Here is a 25,471-nt window from a genome sequence, read left to right on the forward strand (position 1 = left end):
AAGCCTAAACTATGGTCTGGAAAAAAAACCACCCCCCCCCCCCCCCCCCCCGAACCCCCATATGGTAATATCATTATTCTACATTTCTCTCACCCAAGACTCTGAGGGACAAGGGGGATTTGTTTATGGGCAAGACTTGTATACCCCATAATGGTATTTCCAACAAGTCTTGTGTCAGGGAATTATAACCTTCTGAACATGAAAACTGACTACCATCTTCTTTTAAGCAGATGGCATGAGGTCCCATGTTTAATCAAACAAATTAATTTAATTTAACTTTCTAAACCTGAGAAAATGTCTTCCCTGATGCGCCAGCAAAGAGAATTGGATTTTTAAAATTTTTATTGTAAATGTTCTCTTTTCCCAACAATTCAAACCACATATTTTGTATTAAGTTGAGTAATGATGACAAGTTGCTTTCCTAGTTTTAAAGTAACAATACATATTTTTTTTTTTTTTTTTTTTTTTTGGGGGGGGGGGGGGGGGGGGGGGGGGGGGTTGGTAGTTTGAACAAGGCTTCAAGATTGCTCAATCCCATCTGTTCATTTTCATGAAAATTCATGACCAATAGAAGCCTTATCCCTAAGGCGAGCAACACACTACCCTGCTCTGTTTCTTTGCCCGGATACTCTCCCTGCATGGACTCCAAGACACGTTCTGTGTCCTTTAAACACTGCTTGTGGATAACTTCAATTCCACCGATTCATTTTCAAGAGAGTCCATGATGAAAATATCTGCCATATCCCGAAGGCAAACCACACTCTTATTCACAGACAAACTACCATGTTCAGTTTCTAAGATTGTTGTAGAGAGGCCCAGACACTGAGGCCCTAATGCACCTCATATCTGTTATTTAGAGGCTTTAGAAGTGGCTCTTCGTAGTCCAATAAGGGCTGGCAGATTACCTCAGTCCCACCTGTACATTTTCATGCAAGTTCTTGACCGACAACAGCCAGACCCCAAGGCGGGTAACACACTACCCTGCTCAGTTTCTACGCAATCTCTGCCTGGAGATTCTCCATGCGTTGGGCTCCTCATACTTGTTGTAGAGGGGCTCAAGACGCTGCTGCTTCTTGGCCTTGCTCAGACGGGTCGGGTCGGAGAAGCGGAAGAAGGAAGCGGCGAGTTCCACAAACCACTTCGGATCGACCGTGGTGCATTCCCTCATGTATTCCTTGGTTGTCAGCACAAGCTCATGATATATCACCCTGAATTAAACAAAAACAGAGAAATTATTTGAGTGTTTATTGTCTGGAAGTATTCTTGGGGGAACATGCAATTTCAAGAAAATATTTCTATATAATACAGCCAAACCTGCTTTAGTGACCACCTGTCTACAACAAGCACATTTTTTGTTTCCCTTGAAAATGGTTTCTCATTGAAACATGTACCAAAGGAACCTGTCTACAACAAGCACATTTTTTGTTTCCCATGGGTGGTTGCTGTAGACAGGTTTGACTGTAATAGGTATCTAAATTCAATCTCAAGCTGAATGAAAACCAAAATCTTTTGTCTATGTTTGCTTGTTTTTAGAAAATTTAAAACTGGAGTCCTTCAGGTAATTTGTTTGATTTAACTATAATTTGGATGGACTACGTTTAACTATTAGGAGACTTCACTGCATGAGTCCATACATATTATCTTTATGTACCACTCATATAATGTCTTTTTGTGTCACATTATCTTCCTCAAAGGATACTTTACTGTCTCTCTATTTCAGTAAACAACTTCCAATATAGATTTCAGGGGTGACAGTGAGCACTAAAAAAGCAAAAGTCCCCCCCCCCCCCTTGAGTAAAAAGAAATGAAAAAAAAGATTCAGGAAAAGAAAAATGGCATGTGACAACATTCCCTACCTTTTGAGTAAGAAAATTGGGGGAAAATCGAGAAAATCAGGAAAGAAAAATCGGGGAAAATATCAGGAAAAAAAAATCAAGAAAAAATCTGGAAAACGATTTAAATCAGATAATTATCAGGCCTGAGATTTACCACATGGAAGAACTTAATTTGGAAACTTTCAATTAATCTTGATCTAAGGACTTTTTTTCCTCAAGTCTTACGCACATTTTGATACCATTTTCGTTGAAATTGGATATACCTGTAAGGCGTTACATAACAATTAGTATGCGCATGTCATCAAAACAACAAAAAAAACAACAACAAAAATCGCATCAAAATTTGCAAAAATTATCATTATTAAATACATTAAAATAACTTTTTTTGTGTTAAAAAAGAAGTTTCATATGAATAATGAGTTTCAACATTCAAAAAGTGTAGTTTGACACGTTTTCTGTTAAATGTAAAATAATTAGCATTTTGCATAATTAATTAGGCTAACGTCAAAAATTTGCATATTCAGATAAAACTAATTATAGCATCTTGTTCCTTACGTAAATATCTACAAACATGCAAATTTTTGTGTTCATCGGACAATCGACGGCCGAGATCATAGGGGGGGGGGGGGGAGGAGGGGCCTGGGCCCCCCCCTCCCCCAGTCAGTGGGTGCTCAAAATAGCCCAGTACAGTAAGTGTTAAGGAAAAAGGAAAAAAATATCTTACATTCCCCCCCCCCCCCCCCCCCCCCCCCCCCCCTTTGAGTAAGAAATTGGGGGGGAATCTGGAAAATCTGGGAAAAATCACGATAATAGAGGTTAAATCAGGAAGCAAACAAAAAATTAAATCAAGTAATTATGAGGTCTGTCTTTGTGAAACACCCCCCCCCCCCTGGAAAATGAAAAAGATCATTAACTGCACGTATAGGAAAGACTTACCAATCTGGTTGTCTGTTGAAGAGAGCACTTGAAGGATGGACATAGACGACCTGACCGTCAACAAGAGTCCTATAACCCTCTTGAGGATCCTACAAAACAAAACACGCATTGATATCAATCAATTAATCATTTACATATACAGTAGGCTTGCGGGTGCACCATGTGGAGAGAGAGAGAGAGAGAGGATTGAAGAGTCCTGAAAAAGGACTCTCTGTAATCTTTCTTGAGGATGTGTAGTCCTGAAAAGGACTGTTTGTGTAGTCTTGAAAATGACTGTTGGTTATCTTTCTTTCTTAGCTTATAGTTCTAAGGAGAACTATAACGCTTGGAGGGGATGAGCGGCGGGAGTGGCTCCAGTGACCTTGCAGTGTGGTCTAATCCCTCCTTTACACTAGTACTGATGGCCTTTAATACATTGATAATGTCTCTAAGCACTTTACAAATATATCATTTCCCCGGTCATTGGATTCAGGCTTGCACACACAGAATGCATGCACATTTTTAACTCCCTTGGGAGCATTCCAGCCAGGAATTTTAGAGATGCTGTCAATGCTGATCAAACTATATTAACGATCACATCCTACCGGGTACCTATTTAAAGACCGTCAATACTACTGGGCCAGAAGGGATTAGACCACACAGCGAGGTCACTGACAGGTGGATATCTCATTAACTCGGCTCTCAACTAACATAAGAAAAAGAGGATCATGGGGGACCAACAGGCACCGATTGGGGAAGTTTTCTATATAGAGGGAGCAAGTAGCTACAAGTAGGACAGTGGGGCTTTAACACTTGAGTGTAGATGTAAACTATGGTCTTGCCAGAGGACATTAGTGAGGGGCTGGGATATGAACCCCTAATACCTTGTGGTCTGCATTCGGTTGACCTATACACTAGACCAATAGACAACTGCAGTTAACAACTAAATTATTCACACCCCTTGTAAATTTCTTTTTTGTTGTTGTGTGTTTTTTGTTTCTCAAGAATGCAAGGAGGACTTGTTGAATTAGGGCCTTTGTTGAATACCAAGCTTTAATACATCACATACTCAAGAAACACAAACAAATCAAATTTGTACATACTTAACAAATTAAAAAACTTGGTAAGAGTATGAATAATTTAGTTGTTAGCTGTATATGTTTGATTATTCAAGAACATTCAAGGCACTTATTATTACTAGTATTAGTTTTCTCCTTTATTTTTTCCTTGTCATTATCATTACCATTACCATTAGGATTTGCATTAATATCATTATCATTTATCATAATCAATACTATTGTTAATATAATTAACATTATCATCACTTCATTTGTAACATTTACGAATCACTGTGAATCTCTGTTTTTTTTAAATACAACTCAGTAAAAAAAGGAGAAAAAAAAGAAATGGCATTTGAATATTTAACTTTAGTTATTGTTTTACTCACTTATTTGTATACACTGTGCCTTACCTTCTTAGCAGCATTCCTGAAGAAACCGCTGCAGATAGCCTTCTGAACCCTAGCAGTGTTCTTTCCACAAGTCACCACATCTAACTTGTGCCTGTCATTAAAAATTTTTAAAAATTAAAAAAAAACATAAGTATCACACACACAAATAGGGCTTACTTTGAATCATCGGGTCATCGTGTCGTGTGGGGTGGTCGCGTTACCTGACCTTTTGTGAAAACATGCCCTTTAATTCACAGAAGAAAAAAAAATGTTGTGGGTAATATTTGTCAAATCAACCTGTCTCATAGATCTACAAATGGTCTAGTCTTATTAACTAATACTTTGTGAAAACCCTACGGCAAATATGCATACACTATGAAATGACGGACAAAGAAAGCGGACAAAATATACAGTTCCTCTGGTAGACAAAGGAGCATCCTTTCACTGCTATTATGTAAAAAGGTGAATATGCATGTGACACCTGTTCTACACATTTTTACATAATAGCAGCGAAGGGATGTTCCTTTATCTACCTGAGGAACTGTATATTTTGTCCGCTTTCTTTGTCAGTCATGTCATAGTGATAACATCGCATGATTTTCTGTTTTCTTTTCTCGAAAGGTCGTGTAGCGTGACTACCCTGCCGGCGCGTTGCCTTGATGATTCAAAGTTAGCCCCCAAATACCGCTGTAAAGAATTTTATATACCGGTATACGACAAATAGAATTTGGAACATAAACAATAACAACTTTTAGTTAGAGAGAAAAGGTAAAATTCTCAAAGCACCAACTTAACATTTTTAACAAAGCTTGAATTTCAAAGGGGATGGACACATTTATCTTCAAGCCTTAAAGTTATATATAAAGTTCCTCTTTAAAATCACAATTCTTTTTATTTCATGACAAATCTCCACGTACCTGTCCATAATTCCCAGGAGCTGCTTGCGGACATCCTGAGCCCTGCGCAGGGTATGAGCTCGAACAAAGTTCTCAAAACACCTACTTAACATACTTAAACAAAGCTTGAATTTCAAAAGGGATGGACACATTTATCTTCAAGCCCTAAAGCTCCTCTTTAAAATCACAATTCTTTTCTTTCATGACGAATCTCCCCGTACCTGTCCATAATTCCAAGAAGCTGTTTGCGGACATCCTGAGCCCTGCGCAGGGTACGAGCCTGGACAAAGTTCTCAAAGCACCAAGGGTTGGAGAACTTGTTGTTCTTCCAGGAGTTATAGACGGCCAGGAGGGTGAGATGATCTCCCTCTGGCTGGTGGAACTTGGCCTTGCGTTGGTCTGCCAGACCTTGCTTGTCCTGAAGAGAGGAAAGAAATATCAGTTTCAAAGTGAAGAGTGGAAGAACTTGTATCAAAGGCCGGCTGTACTAGTTTGGCTAGGAGGGATTAGACCACCCAGGAAGGTCACTGCCAGGTGGCTATCTCATCAACTCGGCTCTCAATTAACATAAGAAAAAGAGGATCATGGGGACCAATGGTCACCGATTAGGCATTGTTTTCTATATTAGAGGGAGAGCAAGTAGCTACAAGTAGTTCATTGGGCCTTTAAGAACAAAATTACAAGAGATCGGAAGATTATACAGTGAAACCTGTCTATAAAGACCACCCAAGGGAGACAAGAAAGTGGCCTTCATAGACGGGTGGTCTTTGTGTACAGGTTCCTATAGTACATGTTTCAACGAGAAACCATATTCAAGGGAAACAAAAAATGTGGTCTTTCTATACAGGTGGGCACTTAAGCAGGTTTGACTGTATCTGGCTTTTATCATACTATGTATAATTGTTCTTTTCACGTATCAACTGAGGGATATTGTGCATTTTTTTATAATTAACAGACCCAAGGCTATCTATCCCATACAAGGTAAGAAGAAGAGCTATACCTCAAATATAAACAAAACATTAAGTCCCACACATTCAATTTCATGTAAGATCAAAAGGAAGAAAACACAATAACTACTGAAGGTAACAAGGTGTCACTCACCTTTGGTCTATAGAAGACGTTCTGCACAGAGAGCATGGATACCACAGTGAGGGTCTCTTCGCTGCAACCCAGATGAACGGACATGATGAGAACCTTGGACAGCATGGGCTCTAGAGGAAACTCCGCCATCTAGGAGATGAAAGAGATGTGCATCAAGGAAGGTTATTTTGTGGTCCAGTCTCAAGAGTTTGTGCCTTTCATTTCATGCACTGTGATTTGTTTCAGTGCCTTCTGGACATTGCAAACATCTGCATGCTACTTGATGACATGTCAAAATGACAACAACAAAAAAATCATCATCATCATCATCATCACCACCACCACCACCATCATCATCCTCCTCCTTAGTTCCTTACCCTTCTTCCCAGTTTGGTGAGCAGTCCCTCATCGTCCAACGCACTCAGCGAATGGAGCTGCTCCATGGCAGTGATCAACGTCTCCGTGGGCGGGGCATCCATGAAGTCAAACGCCAGAAGATCGTTGATGCCCATGGCTTTCAGTGACAGAAGGGTACTGGCCAGGTTGGTGCGCTGGATCTCCGGCACCGCCGTGGGGAGCATCTCGTCTCGATAGGCACGCTCGGTGTAGAGGCGGTAGGTCTTGCCAGGACCGGTCCTGCCAGCCCTCCCTGCCCTCTGCTTGGCCTGAGCCTGGGAGATGGGGGTCACGACCAGCTGGTCCATGCCCGTCTTGGAGTTGTACACCTTCTGCTTGACGAAACCAGGGTCCACCACGTAGTAGATACCGTCGATGGTCAGGGAGGTTTCAGCAATGTTAGTGGCAATCACAACCTATGTGGAGATATTGAGAAAATCATTAGATTCATTTATCAATCAAGCTCAATCTCTCTCTACGTCCTGATTTCTCTCTTACAGAGTGAAATAGACAGGCAAAATTTTAAGTTCAAAGATCCTGGCTGCATCTCGCGGGGAAGGGCAGATTAGACAGGTAGAATGATCAATTCTGGTACCTCAGAACCAAGGGATTTCATCTTTTATCTATCTGTCTATCTATCTATCTTTTTATCATTCTTTATCCCTCTCTCTCCATATTTTCACTTTCTTTCTTCTTTCTTTCTTACCTTCCTACTACCAGGAGGGGCTGGATCAAAGATCCTTGTCTGCATCTCGCTGGGAAGGGCGGAGTAGACGGGTAGAATAAGTAGGTCAGGTACCTCTGGACCTAGGGATTTCATCCTCTCAAAAAGGATCTCACAGGCCGTGTCGATCTCCTCTTGACCGGTCAAGAAGAGGAGGATGTCACCTGGTGATGAAGACCAAAGATTTTCAGGTTAGGTATTGTATACAGAGGACTTGGCTAGTTATTTAATTTGCAATACTAGAAGGCTTTTGTCCAGAGAAGAACTGTACTAAAATAGGTAGAGAATTTACAACAAATGGTGTTGTGACGGTGAAGATATTTAGTGCGACTTTGATACAAATGTCACCATGATTTGTTGTCATCAGCACCATCAATTATAATTGCATTATCATTATCACCATCATTAACATTGACAGCAACATCAATGTTAATCATTAACAATGGAATAACACAATACTCATCATTAATATCATTATCTTCTATAACATCAAAAGCCACGTCATCATGACTACTAAAATAACTAGCACTGACAATTCAACCTGAAACATCAGCTTCAACATCATCATCATCCTCACCACCACCACCATCATTACCACTACTAATACCATCCCCACCATCACCATCTCGACTATTTAAATCATCAGTATTACCACCACCAACACCACCACCCCTTACACTTCCAACGCCTCCAACATTAACCCCCACCACTACCACAATCATCATCAGCCTCACCACCACCACCATCACCACAACCACTACCAATACCATCAACACCACTATTAAAATCACCACTATTAACATCACCACCACTACCATCACCAACACCACCACCCCTAACACATCCACCACCACCACCACTACCACAATCAGTATCCTCCTCATCATCATACCTGGAGGTTCTGTAAGATGTATTTGCATGACGGTGATGAAAGAGGCATCCAGATAGTCAGTCTCATCACCACCACCATCACCACCACCAACACCACCACCACCTCCACCACCACCACCACCACCACTACCACAATCACTTCCACCACCATCATCATACCTGGAGGTTCTGTAAGATGTATTTGCATGACGGTGATGAGGGAAGCGTCCAGATAGTCAGTCTCAGGGTCCTTGGTGTAGAGAATCTCCACAGGGAATGTGCGGCCAGGAATAGTGAAAATGGGCTGGATACAAGGATATTTATTCATAAACATGTTAAAGGTAATACAAAGTTTTGGTATGGGGTGAATTTGGTTCAAATGAACATATTGGAAGCATATGTGATCCTACAATACTCAGTGATCGTTGTCGCGGTTGAAATTGAGTCTGAAGTTATTAAATTGTAAATAATAAACTCTTTATGTTGTAAAGCTCCCTCTCAAGGTCAAGATATTAATCATGCTATAAAACAATGTGTTTTGACTAATTTTGACCAATTAGCTATTCTCGTTTGGAAATTATATATCACAACTACATATTCTGAGATTTTTATGGTCGTAACTACCATTGTACAGCCGTAGGCGCTATTTGAAAATCAAACTCTACCGGGAGCACCGGTAAATTATTATATTCAATTTGTCTCAAAAGCAGAAGCGTTTTAGGGGCTAAATTTTCTATTGCTTATAGTACATCCACAGGGGCATCCACATATATCAAAGTTATAAAGAATCAACAAGTGATAGATATAACACCATTTGAATAAACTGAAACATATCAATCAAAGAGGAAAATCTAGAACTTCATTTCATGATATGCATACCATTGCAGTACAAAATGTGTACATGAATATACATATCTGTGACACAAACTAAAAACATGATATATTTGTTTCTGCGATGCCCAAACTTTTGCAATATCCCACAAAATTGTTTCATTACGTTGTTAATATCAATAAAAAGTCTACGCAGAGTATTGAAAGATGTGAAGTGGAGCACTCAATGAAGGGAAATAAAAGCTTTTACGAAACGTGTTTCAGAGCACTCACAGCTTCAAAGAAATACGCTGAGAACTTGACAGCATCGAGCGTGGCCGAGGTCACGATTAGCTTGACGTCGGGTCTCTTCTTGACGGCCTTCTTCAGTAGTCCAAAGAGAACGTCAGTATGGATGGTCCTCTCGTGGGCCTCGTCCAACATCAGGACTGAGTACTGGGTCAGGTCTGGGTCTATCAGACACTCCCTCAGCAGCATACCGTCCGTCATGTACTTGACTTTGGTCTCCGGCGATGTGCAGTCCTCAAAACGCATGGTGTAACCAACCTGTGTGGTGACACACGATAAAACATTAACCGTATAGACCAGTTTTGGAAACGCCCTCCCCCCCCCCCCCTCTCAAAAAATGAAAAATGAAAGAATATGTTTTGACTACTACGTGATGATACAAACTTTGCAGGGAAACTGCCTACTAATTGATGTATTTGGTAAATGATCATATCTATCTGGACTGGAAAGATATAGGGTAGTCCCATATACACCTTTGTATAGAGCTTGTAACTTTACCAAGACTGGGCCAAAGTTCTTATCCTTGCAGTACACACCAATACTTATGTGCTAGATGATCAACCTTTTCTGATCGATTCCACAACGTTTCTTTCACAATGCAATCGCATGACCAGAACTGGTCTATACCTTTAACATACCAATATTATGAGATGCTATCCCTGTGATAATTCTTCCAAGTTGCATGTACAGTCAAACCTGTCTATAGAGACCGCCCAAGGGAAACACAAAAAGTGGTCTTTGTAGACAGGTGGCCTTTGTAGACAGGTTCATTTAGTACATGTTTCAATGAGAAACCATTTTCAAGGGAAACAAAAAATGTGGGCTTTGTAGACAGGTGGTCACTAAAGCAGGTTTGACTGTACTTGTATTCCAATCGTCTCCATAATGCATTAAATACTTGCATATAACGGCCCTCTTTCCACTTGTTCCCTGTGAAAAATACACAATTTTCAATGATCACAAAGTACCAAGGCACACTCACCTCTTGTCCAAGTCTGCACCCAAACTCTTCAGACACCCTCTTGGCCACGGACATGGCGGCCACCCGACGAGGCTGCGTGCATCCGATCTTGCCCCGGATAGTGTAGCCAGCCTCTGCGATGTACTGGGTGATCTGGGTGGTCTTTCCACTGCCGGTCTCTCCAATGACAATGAGGATTTGATTCTCATCCACAGCCTAGAAATGAATGAACGAATGAATGAATGAATAAATGAATAAATGAATAAATGAATGAATGAAATTAAGTAGAATCAAGATATGGGGCACAGTGGCTTTCAATGAGGATTTGATTCTCATCCACAGCCTATGAATGAATGAATAAGTGAAAGTAACATCGAGATATGGGGCACAGTGGCTATAATTTGGCCCCCAATCTGGCATACTTAAAGGACCACTGTACTACTTGTACAGGAGCTACTTGCTCCCTCTTTATAGAAAACGATGCCTAGTAGGTGACCATTGGTCACCCATGATCCTCTTTTTCTTATGTTAATTGAGAGCTTTGCGAGATTGACAATCTAGAACAATAGAACATAGCATGCCTCAAAACTGAACTATGTGGCAAGTGTGCAATGTTCTATCTATGTGTAAATGTTCATCAGAGGAATATGCGCCTTTGTGTGTTTTTTAACCCATTGCTTACAGGAACCCGGTGGTCCCTGTGTTACGTCTATGGGAATTAGATAATTCAGTAGTCAACGGGTTAACAGAAAAATCGCACCTATAAATGCAGTGAATCATTATCATCGTCACAGGGGTTTTGATAAGAGGTACTTTTAGATTTGCATGGACTGATACGTGTGACGTACATTCAAGGCAGTGCGTTAAAACGACAAAAATTTGCATATTAGGAAAAAACTAAATATACCATCTTGTCCCTTACGTAAAAAATATCTACAAACATGCAAATTTTCGCCTCCCAGGCCCCCCCCCCCCCCCCCAATCACGTGGTACTAAAAATAGCCCAGTACAGTAAGGGTTAAAGGTACTATGTCCCATTTGTAGGCCAAACAAATGAAAAGGTTAAATTCCAACGGCATTTGAAAGACAATAGTAATACTAATTTAGAACTTCCCTCAAAACGAAAGGGCTTGAAAATGGCTTTTAGTGGAAAGATAACGACCATCACCTAAGTAATAGTCTGATTTTTAGACCCTTTCACTGAATGGTCGTATGTTTTGTGCCCCACAAAGATTTAATCAATTCAATTTTGACCATTTAAAGTAGTGGGTTATTGATGTAGACAAATGATCATGTACCTGTTATTGCTCAGTTTATGTATGTGATTACAGAAGAAAAAAAGATGTCAGTCAATCACTCAATAGTGTCTGACAGTGAATTCAGGTTTCCTTGCATATTTTGAATACTAGGACACTGCTAACGTTTAAATTTCACAGATAGGACATACATGACATATCCATAATTCCTGCAAAGTTCTACAGAATTTGATGTTGGCTGCAAAAGGGACATAGTATCTTGAAGGCAACATATTTGTAAAAGACATTGAATAACATTCTTCTGCAGCAAAAAATAAAAACTATTGTCTCTTCTCACCTGCACCAGTTCCTTCTTGAGTCTATAGATAGGTAGACTCTGCCTCTGCTCCACGATGGAGAGCTTGGTTTTCTTTCCGTAGGAAGCCTTGTTCCCACCGAAGGCCGATTTCTTCCACTCCGGCAACTCCTGACTGGTCATACCGGTCTTACGGATGTTGGCAACAAGAGTGCGTTCACCTAAGGATACAAGATAAGAAGAACAAATAAGGGGCCTGTTTTATTGTACTTGTTTTCAATGACTGTTATAAGCTAGTGGAAATTGTGGCATTAGCTTGGCTGTAAGGAAATGTATGATAGAAATGTGACATTTTTCATTGAAAAATATTACTCAGGTAACTTCTGACTGGTCATACCGGTCATACCGGTCTTACGGATGTTGGCAACGAGAGTGCGTTCACCTAAGGATACAAGTTAAGAAGAAGAAATAAGGGTCTGTTTCAAATCACGAAAATTAGTGATTTTCAGCTGACATGCAAAGACAAAAGGTCACATGACTTTGTACCGGTAGGTCAGATTTTTGAAAAATTTCTTTCAGAAGATGCGCAAGACTCAAAAGAAAAAAGTCACAAAATTTCAGCGCAAGATTTGTTTGCGTTAACAAATTATCGCAAAAAATGTCCCCCCCCCCCCCCCCTCCCAAGCTAGATAGGGTTAAGTAACTTTGTCTCAGATTCTGAAACAAAATCCTGGATTTAAGCTCATGCTGCAATATTTAGGTCAGTCAGGAACCCAATGACTGTTACAAGCCGATTGCCTGTCTGATTATGAAGATATTTATAATTGGACATCAAATCCAAATTTTGTGATTGCCAAACAGTTTTCACAAAACTACAGTCTATTGGGGAAAACAAGTATGGTAAAACCAGTCACTCAAAGATTTCTACTTTTTTTAGGCACTTCTTGATCATTTTGAAGCGCGATTTGTTTAGGGCTTCAATATTACACCATATCACAGACACTGATAACACGTGGAGCCGTGCATCTAAGATTTAACATTGTTAAACAATGAAAATATAAGTGTATGGACTTACTCTCCGGCATGGGATCAATCCAGTTCTTGTTCATTCCAGTGGGAATGTTCTCAGCCTCTGCTCTCTCCGTTGCTTGTTTCATCTCCCGTCTCTCCTTCGCCAAGGCGCTCTGCATCATGGCAGCCTTGGACAGGGTTCCATCAGGATTCTAACAACAGGGGACGAACAGTTTGGGCATTTTTACAGAATTATCATTTTTATCAAGATCAGGACATAGAAAGTGTTTTGAATGGTGTGTGTGTGGGGGGGGGGGGGGGGGGGGGGGGGGTTGAATGGAAGTGGATGGCATGCTTAATGACAGGAAGGGAGAAATTGCTAACAAGCAACAAATAACTAAATAAATATGGCCAAATCTGAAATCTAAAGAGATTAATAGACATTAAGACAACCAATTAGCTATTGAGCATCTGAAAAAGTCCTCTTGATTTTAAAATGGAAGAAAAATTATGACATATATTAGTAATATATATATGCCTGAAAATGTCTGTGGGTAATTTTTTAACATTCACTATGAAATACTATGAATGTGTAGTCTCATTTTTGTTCCAGTTCCCTCAAGTTTGATATCCAAGAGCATGTAACAAAATCAAATTTCAACAGTTTAAATACAACCTCACCCCCCCCCCCTCTCCCCAAACAAAAGAAAAAAACAATGGTAGAACTTCAGGGGCTGGCTAATACCTTCACAATCATGACTGAATTGAGGTCAACGATCTGTCTTCAACGACCCCTCAATAATGAGGGTTCCTCATCTGTCGGGAAATATCATTATCTCATGTCAAATATTGCTCATAAGACAATTTCACAGCACTAATTCTATCATGCAAGTAAAACAGTTTTTTACAGCCCCACTGCACTACTTATAGCTACTTGCGCCCTCTATATAGCAAACAATGTCTAATCGGTGACCATTGGTCCCCCATGATTCCCTTTTTCTTATGTTAATTGAGAGCTGATTTGATGAGATAACCACATGTCAGTGAACTTGCAGGGAGGTGTAATCCCTCCTGGCTAAACTAGTGTAGACGGCCTTTGAATATTGACCTACCTTAACAATCCTGACTGGACTGAGGTCAACACTCTGTCTGCCATGACCCCTCAGGAAGGGCGGGTCCTCCTCCCTCAGCTCAATCTCAATCTCCTCATCAGAGTTATCCTCATCCTTTGGAAGGATACCGGTCGTCTCATCAAAGTCGGGGAAGTCGGCCTTGTCTATGCAACTCGCTGCCATCATCTAAAGCAAAGTACAACAGGGGGGTGTTTCACAAAGATTCTAGGTCGAACTTAACTCTAAGTTGGACTTAAATATTATGGAGAGCCATTTGTAGCCTTATAATGAAATATATTGAAAAGCAAAAATTCAAGTAATTTTAGACTTTTCATAAATTCCACACCAAGAACATGAAATCTCCCATGTTAATAGGAGCTATGAATGATTTGAATCAACATTTTATGCCTTTTAAAATAACTTTTACAAAATATTTTCAAGGATGTTAATGGCTTTCCATAATTGTAAGTCCAACTCAGAGATAAGTTCAACTTAGGATCTTTGTGAAACACCCCCCAGGTGGAATGCAAGGTCATTAGGAATGTGGAGTTTTGGGCAGCATCTCACAAAACCATTTTATTTTATTTATTTATTTATTTCTGATATTTAGACAGGGTGACTTATTATCACCAATAATGGTGGTCTTCCACGAGGCCCTGTTAAACATAATGAGGTACATTATAGTTTAACAAATATATATATATATATATATATATAATAATAATATAAATAACAAAATCTTAGCAATGAACAATAAGTAACAACATGTATAAACATATTTACAAAGTATTTGGTATCCTCCTAATAAAAGAATGGTTTGTTTGTTTTGTTTTGCTTTGCTTTTTTTGCAGAAAACGTTGTTGCATAATTGTAATATTTTAATTTAGCATTATAGCATAGACAGCAATTAGTTTTTAAATCCGATGAAAAGTAACTATTAGCATAAACCATCATAAATCATAAATCATACGATGTCATGCAGTTCACCAATCAATACCCTGATGACAAAAATGTGTTATAAATCTAAACACACACATTTTTTTTTGATGGGATGTCAGTGAACTTATATTTATTACGATTTGTGTGATCTGCTTTATTTTACACTGAGGTGCAAGTTACAAGCAAGGAATAACTGTCAAAAAGTCAACAGAAATTGATGAATGCATAATAGCAGATTAGTGAGTAAAGTACAACAGGCGGAATGGCCAGTAATTTCCCAATCGTACTGTCAACAATTAAGATCTCACAATATCTTTATCACTGAACTGGTGCGACATGACCGACTTTAAGCCGATATATTTAATACAGTACACCTGGCAATTAAGAAACCTACAACATTGAGAGCAAAATACACTTTGGTGATGGGTCACCCGTTAATTGCATGCATGTACCTGTTTGAGTTCCCATTTCTCCGGAGAAGTGACTCTTTGGACCCTCTTCCTGATGGCCACATCATCAGAGTCTGGAGGGTTGATCAACGGCAGGTCGGCAGGTCGGCACGGGTTCATGCCCTCTTCCTCGTTCGTCTCGGGGGCATTCTGCAAACATAGAGGCAAATTTAATTTTACAGGGGTGATAGTGAGCACTAAAAAAAAAAAAAAAGAGGATTCGGGGGAAAAAAATGGCATCTAACAACATTCCCCCTTTTGAGTAAGAAAATTAGGAAAAAATCAGGAAAAATCAAGAAAAATCTGGAAAATAGGGATAAAATCGAGAAGAAGAAAAAACGTTGGGAACAATAAAGATCAGGAAAAAATCGGGAAACTGATTAATTTGGGTAATTATCAGGCCAGTTTAAGTGGGTTGATTTCGAAAATGACTCTCTCTGGCATGCCTAAGAAAGTGACGCAGGTTTGAACCCTGTTCTTTTCTTACAGAAGGTGAAGGGTAAAAAGCCATAGAGGTCAGCCTACAGATGTAAATAATCTTATATTCCTCAGATAGTCGTCTCTTAAAATGATACACAGAGTCACGATTCAAAAATATTTCCATTTCGAAAAGCATGACAAGCTGATATATATCATGGCAGACTGCTTTTAGAGTCCCCAAAGATTTTCCAGGGCCTGGGTCTCGACCAAAAACCACTAGCCTGGCTGGAATGTTCCCCAGGGAGTGGAGATTGTGCCCACAGTGTGTGCGGGCAAGCACTGAATCCAATGACCGGGGTAATAATATATTTGTAAAGCGCTTTAATAGAGATATTTGTATTAAGCACTATATAAAAATTAAATATTATTATTATTAATATACAAACCTTTGCTTTGGCTGGGTTCAAGTCCTCTCCTGAATTCTGATCAACATCTTTCATGGAAAGTCTAATCTTGGTTCCTGCGATGGAGAGTACCTTGACCTTGACCTGTTGACCTTTTGACACGACATCAGTGACTTCAGCGACCCTTCCTTCTTTCCTCAGCTATATAACACAAAAGTTGCAAAATTGAAGAGAGAATTCAAAATAAACATCATTAAATGTAATATGTATAATTTCAAGTGGTACTATCAAAATCAGTCAGTACTAGACCAGTTCACGGTTAGCAAATGACCCTGAATATCCACAGATCTTCAAAACATGAAGAGGTCCCACTTTGTACATTTTGAAATAATCACTCTTCATTGATGGAGGTGCTATATAAATAGCCTTTGTTTTCCCCTATTTCAAAGAATACTTCCACCTGTGTATCATTGAGTGCACTGCTGGTGCATGAATGAATAATGATTACATAACTTGCATGAGCATGTATCCAGTATTTCATCTCCATGTATTTCAAAATTTGTTCTGCAATGACCTTTATCTGCTCATGCTCAGACTGCAACCCTGAACTGGCTTATTGGGGCAAAAGATTATTGTCTGCGAGGCAACCAAGGGAGCATTACATATAGAGATACTTCTCATTAGTTATTAAATTTGTAAACAATTATATGTTCAGCAAGTTAACATCATTAATGTCTGTTGGTATAACAGATATAGACTTGATTTCAGAGAAGGGAATGTTTCATAAATAAAGTGCAATATAACCCCATACCATCCCATTTTTTTTATAATTCAATAAAAAAAAATACATCGTTTATATCATTATAACACTTAATTGAGTTCTAAACTGCACTGCAATGAACATATTGGAAGCATATGCGATCCTACAATACATGTAGTCGTTAATCATTGTCGCGGTTGAAATCGAAATTGTAAATAATAAACTCTTTAAAACAATGTTGCTTAACTAAAATTGACCGATTACCTATTTCCGTTTGAAAACTATATATCACAACTACATATTCTGAAATTTTCATGGTCGCAGCTACCATCGTACGGCTGTAGGCGATATTTGAAATGAATTAAAATTTACTGTGAGCACCGGTAAATATTTATATTCCATTTTTCTTGAAAGTAGAAGTGTTTCAGGGGCTACATCTTCTAGTGCTTATAATAAATCTACAGGGGCATCCAAATATATCAAAATTATAAAGAATCACTATCCACCCAATATTCAAAATTTCCCAAAACTTTGTATTACCTTTAAAAAATCTATAGGAGAAGTTTCAAAATAAAGATTTACCTCGGATATATGCACCAAGCCCTCACACCTTCTCCTGAGAGAGAGCTGTACAAAGCAACCATACTGCATCACACTCGTAACCTTCCCTTCGTAAACCTCCCCCACCTCCGGCTCAAGCGAGGGCGGTCTGTCCACAAATTTATCATTGTACTTCTCCTTCCTGGAGTCGCCGCCTTCCGCTTCTTTACCACCATCGTCCCGATCACGGTATTTCCGCTTGTCGCTGCGCTCTCTGCTCCTGCTCCTGCTCCTATGCCTGCGACTGCGATCGCGGCTCCTGCTACGCCTCCTGTCGCGATCACGGCTACGGGATCGAGAGCGTCTCTTCTTTCTATCTCTGTCTCTGTCTCTGTCTCTATCTCTAACTCTATCTCTGTCCATATCTCTGTCTCTTTCTCTATCCCTATCTCTATCTTTGTGCTTAGTTTTGTGCTTGCGGGGTTTGTCATGGTCAGGGCTTCTGCTCCTACTCCTAGCTCTGCTGTCATCCTTGCCAGACTTCCTCGACTCTGGTTCATCTCCAGCTTCTTGTTTTCTGAAATTAAAAATGGATTTGAGCTTTAATATGATGCCCAGAAAGTTTCTTTTAAAGACCGTCAATACTACTGGGCCAGAAGGGATTAGACCACCCAGCCAGGTCACTGACAGGTGGCTATCTCATCAACTCAGCTCTCAACTAACATAAGAAAAAGAGGATCATGGGGGACCAACAGGCACCGATTGGGGAAGTTTTCTATACAGAGAGAGTAAGTAGCTACAAGTAGGACAGTGGGGCTTTAAGTAATTGAAAATAATAAGTATTGATTTAATATTTTCTACGCTAGTTTAGTGAAATGTAGTGGCAAGGAAAGACGTGTCCGTAATGCAAACTGCACAATTCTTGAAAATCATAATTTTATCACACAGAGGTAGACCCACATCGCTAGCATATCAAACTGGTAAATGCATATACCATCTTGATGAGGCTTAGAGTTAGCAAAACTTTCATTCAGAGTGCCCAAAAAAGGACATCAAAACCACAAACTATACATTTTCCCTTCCGGACGCATCTTTCTGTGCTGCTACACTTTACCAAGCTACCTACATGTATCACTATGAACATGACGGACGAAGAAAGCGGACAAAATATACAGTGCCTCATTCTACCCTCAACAATTGCTATGGTAGACAAAGGAACATCCCTTCACTGCTATTATTTAAAAATCTGTAGAACAGGTGTCACATGCATATTCACCTGTTCTACAGATTTTTACATAATAGCAGTGAAGGAATGTTCCTTTGTCTACCATAGCAATTGTTGAGGGTAGATTGAGGAACTGTATATTTTGTCCGCTTTCTTTGTCCGTCATGTTCAGAGTGTATACCGGTACTCACATTTGTGCTGCTAAATTTCTAGGCATGAGAGCTTCTAACTCGTCCATTGCATCCATTGCAACTTGCTTGTCTCCCTCCAACATTTCCTGTACATATATGAAAAAGTAACCAGAGGTGTATCAAATCCATTTATCTACACTGCATGCATACTCCACACTTTTAAAGCTAAACTTTAGTACTGGTAATGCGATTGCATTGTGAAAGAAAAGGTGTGGAAAGGATCAGAAAAAGTTGATCATGTAGAATGTAAGTATTGGTGTGCACTGCAAGGTTCTAGAGTCATCAAAATCATAATAAATTTGACCGAGTTTTGGTAAAGTAACACGCACCGTACACAGAAAGCTATATATGGGACAACACGCATGTTGTCGGGGCTGGTACTACCTTGATTTCCTTGTCTTTCTATGCTCATTACTCAGCCAGTATACATTTTCTTCCAAAATCGTTTGGCACATGACATTTATTTGTAATCTTGAACATTCGGTGTAAGTTTCGTTTGATTCTGTGAGAATTCATTTTCTTTTTTTTACCAGTACTGGAGTTTCTCTTTAATCAGTATGCTCTTTTGATATCTGAATGCACTCCCCATTTATATAAACGCCTGAACTATTGTGAACGACTTGGCACGGTACGCAGTGGCACGGGTCAGTACGGTTTGCTTCAATAAATAAAAAGTGATTTAATTGTAACTAATCATTAAAGTCTCTAAATTGGCAAAAATCACAGAAACTTTGAGTTTTTTTCCAATGCAGTACGTTGTGCTGTTCTTAAATAAAAGCGATTTAATTGTAACTAATAATTAAAGTCTCGAAATTGGCAAAAATCACAGAAACTTTGAGTTTTTTTCAAATGCAGTACGTTGTGCTGTTCTTAAATAAAAGCGATTTAATTGTAACTAATAATTAAAGTCTCGAAATTGGCAAAAATCACAGAAACTTTGAGTTTTTTTCCAATGCAGTACGTTGTGCTGTTCTTAAATAAAAGCGATTTAATTGTAACTAATAATTAAAGTCTCGAAATTGGCAAAAATCACAGAAACTTTGAGTTTTTTTCAAATGCAGTACGTTGTGCCATTCTTAAATAAAAGCGATTTAATTGTAACTAATCATTAAAGTCTTGAAATTGGCAAAAATCACAGAAACTTTGAGTTTTTTTCCAATGCAGTACGTTGTGCTGTTCTTAAATAAAAGCGATTTAATTGTAACTAATAATTAAAGTCTCGAAATTGGCAAAAATCACAGAAACTTTGAGTTTTTTTCAAATGCAGTACGTTGTGCCATTCTTAAATAAAAGCGATTTAATTGTAACTAATCATTAAAGTCTTGAAATTGGCAAAAATCACAGAAACTTTGAGTTTTTTTCCAATGCAGTACGTTGTGCTGTTCTTAAATAAAAGCGATTTAATTGTAACTAATAATTAAAGTCTCGAAATTGGCAAAAATCACAGAAACTTTGAGTTTTTTTCAAATGCAGTACGTTGTGCCGTTCTTAAATAAAAAGTGATTTAATTGTAAATAATAATTAAAGTCTCGAAATTGGCAAAAATCACAGAAACTTTGAGTTTTTTTCCAATGCAGTACGTTGTGCTGTTCTTAAATAAAAGCGATTTAATTGTAACTAATAATTAAAGTCTCGAAATTGGCAAAAATCACAGAAACTTTGAGTTTTTTTCCAATGCAGTACGTTGTGCTGTTCTTAAATAAAAGCGATTTAATTGTAACTAATAATTAAAGTCTCGAAATTGGCAAAAATCACAGAAACTTTGAGTTTTTTTCAAATGCAGTACGTTGTGCCGTTCTTAAATAAAAAGTGATTTAATTGTAACTAATAATTAAAGTCTCGAAATTGGCAAAAATCACAGAAACTTTGAGTTTTTTTCCAATGCAGTACGTTGTGCTGTTCTTAAATAAAAGCGATTTAATTGTAACTAATAATTAAAGTCTCGAAATTGGCAAAAATCACAGAAACTTTGAGTTTTTTTCCAATGCAGTACGTTGTGCTGTTCTTAAATAAAAGCGATTTAATTGTAACTAATAATTAAAGTCTCGAAATTGGCAAAAATCACAGAAACTTTGAGTTTTTTTCCAATGCAGTACGTTGTGCTGTTCTTAAATAAAAGCGATTTAATTGTAACTAATAATTAAAGTCTCGAAATTGGCAAAAATCACAGAAACTTTGAGTTTTTTTCAAATGCAGTACGTTGTGCCATTCTTAAATAAAAGCGATTTAATTGTAACTAATCATTAAAGTCTTAAAATTGGCAAAAATCACAGAAACTTTGAGTTTTTTTCCAATGCAGTACGTTGTGCCGTTCTTAAATAAAAGCGATTTAATTGTAACTAATCATTAAAGTCTCGAAATTGGCAAAAATCACAGAAACTTTGAGTCTTTTTCCAATGCAGTACGTTGTGCCGTTGTTGAATAAGAGCGATTTAATTGTAAATAATCATTAAAGTCTCGAAATTGGCAAAAATCACAGAAACTTTGAGTTTTTTTCCAATGCAGTACGTTGTGCCATTCTTAAATAAAAGCGATTTAATTGTAACTAATCATTAAAGTCTTAAAATTGGCAAAAATCACAGAAACTTTGAGTTTTTTTCCAATGCAGTACGTTGTGCCGTTCTTAAATAAAAGCGATTTAATTGTAACTAATCATTAAAGTCTCGAAATTGGCAAAAATCACAGAAACTTTGAGTCTATTTCCAATGCAGTACGTTGTGCCGTTGTTGAATAAGAGCGATTTAATTGTAAATAATCATTAAAGTCTCTAAATTGGCAAAAATCACAGAAACTTTGAGTTTTTTTCCAATGCAGTACGTTGTGCCATTCTTAAATAAAAGCGATTTAATTGTAACTAATCATTAAAGTCTTAAAATTGGCAAAAATCACAGAAACTTTGAGTTTTTTTCCAATGCAGTACGTTGTGCCGTTCTTAAATAAAAGCGATTTAATTGTAACTAATCATTAAAGTCTCGAAATTGGCAAAAATCACAGAAACTTTGAGTCTTTTTCCAATGCAGTACGTTGTGCCGTTGTTGAATAAGAGCGATTTAATTGTAAATAATCATTAAAGTCTCTAAATTGGCACCCCGGTGTAAAATATAAAATCAATATTTGGGGTACAAATGGGCAATGTTTCAGTGATATTTTGACTTTTCTTTTACATTGGTTCATTTAATAAACTTTTTTTTTTCTTCGAACTCTAATGGGGGTTGAAAATAAGATTATTCATGCCCAATTTGAGCATGGTAAAACTGATCAATTGCTATTGGTTTATAGCAGGTTACCTACCCTGACTGCTGGTTTATCAGGAATACATAGCCCGGGGAAGGCCTGCCTCTTCTCGTCCTTCTTGTCGTTTGGCCTTGCTTCATCCTCCCCGTCTCTCCGCACCTTCTTGGGCTTCATGTGCTGGATGAGACGCAGCAGGTTGCCGGTGAATGACTCCGGGAAGTCGGCCCCGTTTTCCACCAGCACGGACTTGAAGTCTTCCAGGGTGTCATGCTTGTCAGCAAGACTGATGATGAATTCAGCTGCAAGGATGACATTTTTTATTTAGAAATTATACATGAAATAATGTACTGTCAAACCTGCTTTAGTGACTACCTGTCTACAACAAGCACATTTTTTGTTTCCCTCGAAAATAGTTTTCTGATTTTGAAATGGTCAATAAAGAGTAAGCGGTATAATAAGAAAAACTAACAAAAATTGAAGTTTGTGCACTTTCTGATCAGGCCCATACCGGTAAGTAATTTCATGTAAAGTCTCCTAATTAATTGAAAAACACTAAAAGAATGATAATTCACAGGTATACATGTATCTACAGGCCCATCTGTGCCTAGCAAGTATTATCTATCAAATAATTTGCAATAAAAGTGTCATTTTGTTTTATTACCAACTGTCATGCCCATATGCCTTCCTGACATTCCTTAATTCTTGTTACAAAAACTGATTCTCATATTTTCATGATATAATGTCCCTATGCGCTTCCAAAGAGCTTTGCAAATTATCACCCTAGCTTAAGCTCCGACAGCTTTTATCAGCGCAGTGCATTTCAAGGAATAATCCTACCGGGTACATGTACCTGTTTACATTTATCTCACCTGGCTAGAGTGTGGCAAATGTAGATGAACTTACCGAGATCTTTGTCATTTAGTCCAAGATGGTTGTCCAGTTCTGTACACACTTTAGATACAAGTGACAGGTGTTCTAGACGTTCTAGCTCGTCCATTTTGATCAACGATTTTGATGTGTATATATGCGGCTGTAAAACATCAGATTCAGAAGAGAAAATTTCAATTTAATTATACAATAAAGAACATACAGCCATAACAAAAGTAATTAATACAAATCTAAAAAAACAACAATAACGATATAAAAAAATGAAAATAAATTGGTAAGCCAGATTACGTACAGCCTTTCTGGCTTGATCTTTCGGCATAGCGCTGCATTTTGCATGCTGTATGAATCATGAACCTGCTGCACGAATCACAGTGCTTAATGCCAATCAGGTAAGCTACATGTAAGTTAGAGTTACAGTAAGGTTTAAGCCGTTCAGGTTGGTGTTGCAAAAGTGTGAATTTTACCCCCAAAATATGTTTCAATTTCAATGTACACTATTTCAATATTTGCGACCATGCAAAATTGGTCAATGATTTTATGAATAAATTGAAATTCAAACCTTTATTCCTTGTGATCCTGAAGGTGAAACTCAATAAATGAAGTGTCATATGAAACAGTAGGTTTTTCTCCATATTCCCCAAGGGGGCGCACCTCAAAATTCTAAAAATATCTTGGTCAAAACAGTGATTGAAATGTTGTTTGCATCCTAGCTCAAAATTTGCCACTTTCCTGAAGCGCACCCCCCAGGCTTATGTCCAGCTAGACGTACAGTAAGGACAATATCTATGCACTTATTTTTTTGCTAGCCCCAAGAGATCACTCTCCCCAACAGTTTAAAAATACCCTTCCACCTAAATGTTGGATCAGCTAATTACGGAGGCATTTTCCATGTTGTATCGTCGACTCAACACGGCAAAGAGAAAGTATGCATGCGCGGTAGTGCGTACTTTCTCTTCGCCGGTTGAATCGACGATACAACATGGAAGAATCATCGGGTAGGACGAAGAATCAACCCCTTTTTCCCATCGAAGACTTCTTCAAATTATAATTTCAAGTTGCCAGATAGATGCCCAGAGGAGTCAAGCAACCTGGTAAGTCAAAATTGTAATTACTCCCTTTGCATATTTTGAGATAATGTTGCCCAACCGCTGTTTGAATGTTTTTCGATGCACCAGGCTTAAGCTCCCGACGCTTTCTGGATTGGCGTCGGAGCTTCCTGGAGTTAGTGCGCAATCAGACACCCTAGTATTGGTTGTGATCGCGCTCTAGTAGTGCATGCAGCTAAACAACTAGGGTACCGCGTACGCTTGCATGCGAAGATCTAGATCTAAATCTAAAGAAAATCGGGGGAGAATTTTTTTCGACCAAAAGCATGAAAAGTGGTACAAAATCGGCTCAATTTCTCCGTTGTGCGAGACGTACGGGTTACCATCTGTGTATGGGGAATGTTGACAAATGTCAATTTTATTAAAGAATGACCGATACCAGACGGTTATTTCTGTCTAGCTAGCTCCACGCAGGATTTACTGGTCAGAAATATGGAGACGAAAGTAGACTAGCATGACTAGCGAGTAGCGCCGCATTATTTGCACTGCATTGGTATTGCGCTCACGCTCAGCTCGGCTCAGATCTCGCTTGTCACAACACACAACTAGCATTGTGTAATTTGTAGCAACTAGCAACAACACATTCACTCTTACTTGTAGCATTAATAATTTAAACTTCAGAAAATAAGTCTGAGTAAATAGTAAATAGTAATGAAACTCATACCTTACACGATTACATACAAATTAATAGACAGTTTTCAAAATGAAACTTACATCGAACCTCAAGTTCCTTCGTATCAAAATCGTCGTCGTTAGATAGCGAAACCTAGCATTTAAAGTCGTCCCGAAGCCTTTACAAATACATCGCCATCTAAACTTCAGCCCATCAACTGGCTCGCTCCACAATTCATAAATTTTAATGTTACACGAATGATTAAAAACTGTTCGGATTGCATGGCAATGGTTAACTTATTCAGGGGCGGCCGAGCGACTTCCAAATGCAAAGTGGGGGGGGGGGGGCACTTTCCGGAAAAAGGGCACCTTCAAAGGGAAACGTCAAAGCTAAAAATTTATATTTTGTTAGACATTGGCAAATGAGTACGTTTAAAAAAAATAAAAAAATAAAAAAATTGTGCTAAAGGAGGCCAAAAGAAAAGTGTTCCTCTCCCCCCCCCCCCCTCAAGCCACTGAACGAAATATCTGACGACGTCATTTTCCAATTTCCGGGGCAAAAAAGTGCTCTAACCACCCCCCCTGCCCTAACCCCCTCAAAAACTGGACCCCTTCCCCCCAAAAGAGCTTTTGCATCCCCCCCCCCCCCTCTCCCCCTTTACTTCACTTTTGTTGAAGAAACCACATTTAGGCGCAGAGGTCTTTAACAACCGCCATAGTTCCAGACTTTCATTTGTATAAAAGCTCATTGAGAGGGCGGTAGTCAGTCAAATTCAAAATTAT

At 38.7% G+C, this 25,471-nt stretch overlaps 1 protein-coding gene across 1 annotated transcript; it reads right to left on the minus strand.

Annotated features, from left to right (window-relative positions):
- Nucleotides 1-545: 545 nt before the first annotated feature.
- On the minus strand, nt 546-24,917 carry LOC594740 (ATP-dependent RNA helicase DHX8). The gene is made up of 20 exons (XM_030993408.1): nt 24,791-24,917; nt 22,986-23,112; nt 22,140-22,381; nt 18,849-18,934; nt 17,475-18,009; nt 16,175-16,333; nt 15,312-15,458; nt 13,921-14,106; nt 12,873-13,020; nt 11,840-12,018; nt 10,268-10,462; nt 9,271-9,543; nt 8,347-8,470; nt 7,279-7,460; nt 6,554-6,988; nt 6,198-6,326; nt 5,318-5,514; nt 4,222-4,312; nt 2,772-2,860; nt 546-1,208 (listed from the first exon to the last, which is right to left on the minus strand). Exons 2-20 carry the CDS (start codon nt 23,077-23,079, stop codon nt 986-988), a joined length of 3,714 nt encoding a protein of 1,237 aa, XP_030849268.1. The 5' UTR covers nt 23,080-23,112; nt 24,791-24,917; the 3' UTR covers nt 546-985.
- Nucleotides 24,918-25,471: the final 554 nt, after the last annotated feature.

Source organism: Strongylocentrotus purpuratus, unplaced genomic scaffold, assembly GCF_000002235.5.
Source record: "Strongylocentrotus purpuratus isolate Spur 01 unplaced genomic scaffold, Spur_5.0 spur5_contig_848, whole genome shotgun sequence".
Lineage (NCBI taxonomy): Eukaryota > Metazoa > Echinodermata > Echinoidea > Camarodonta > Strongylocentrotidae > Strongylocentrotus > Strongylocentrotus purpuratus.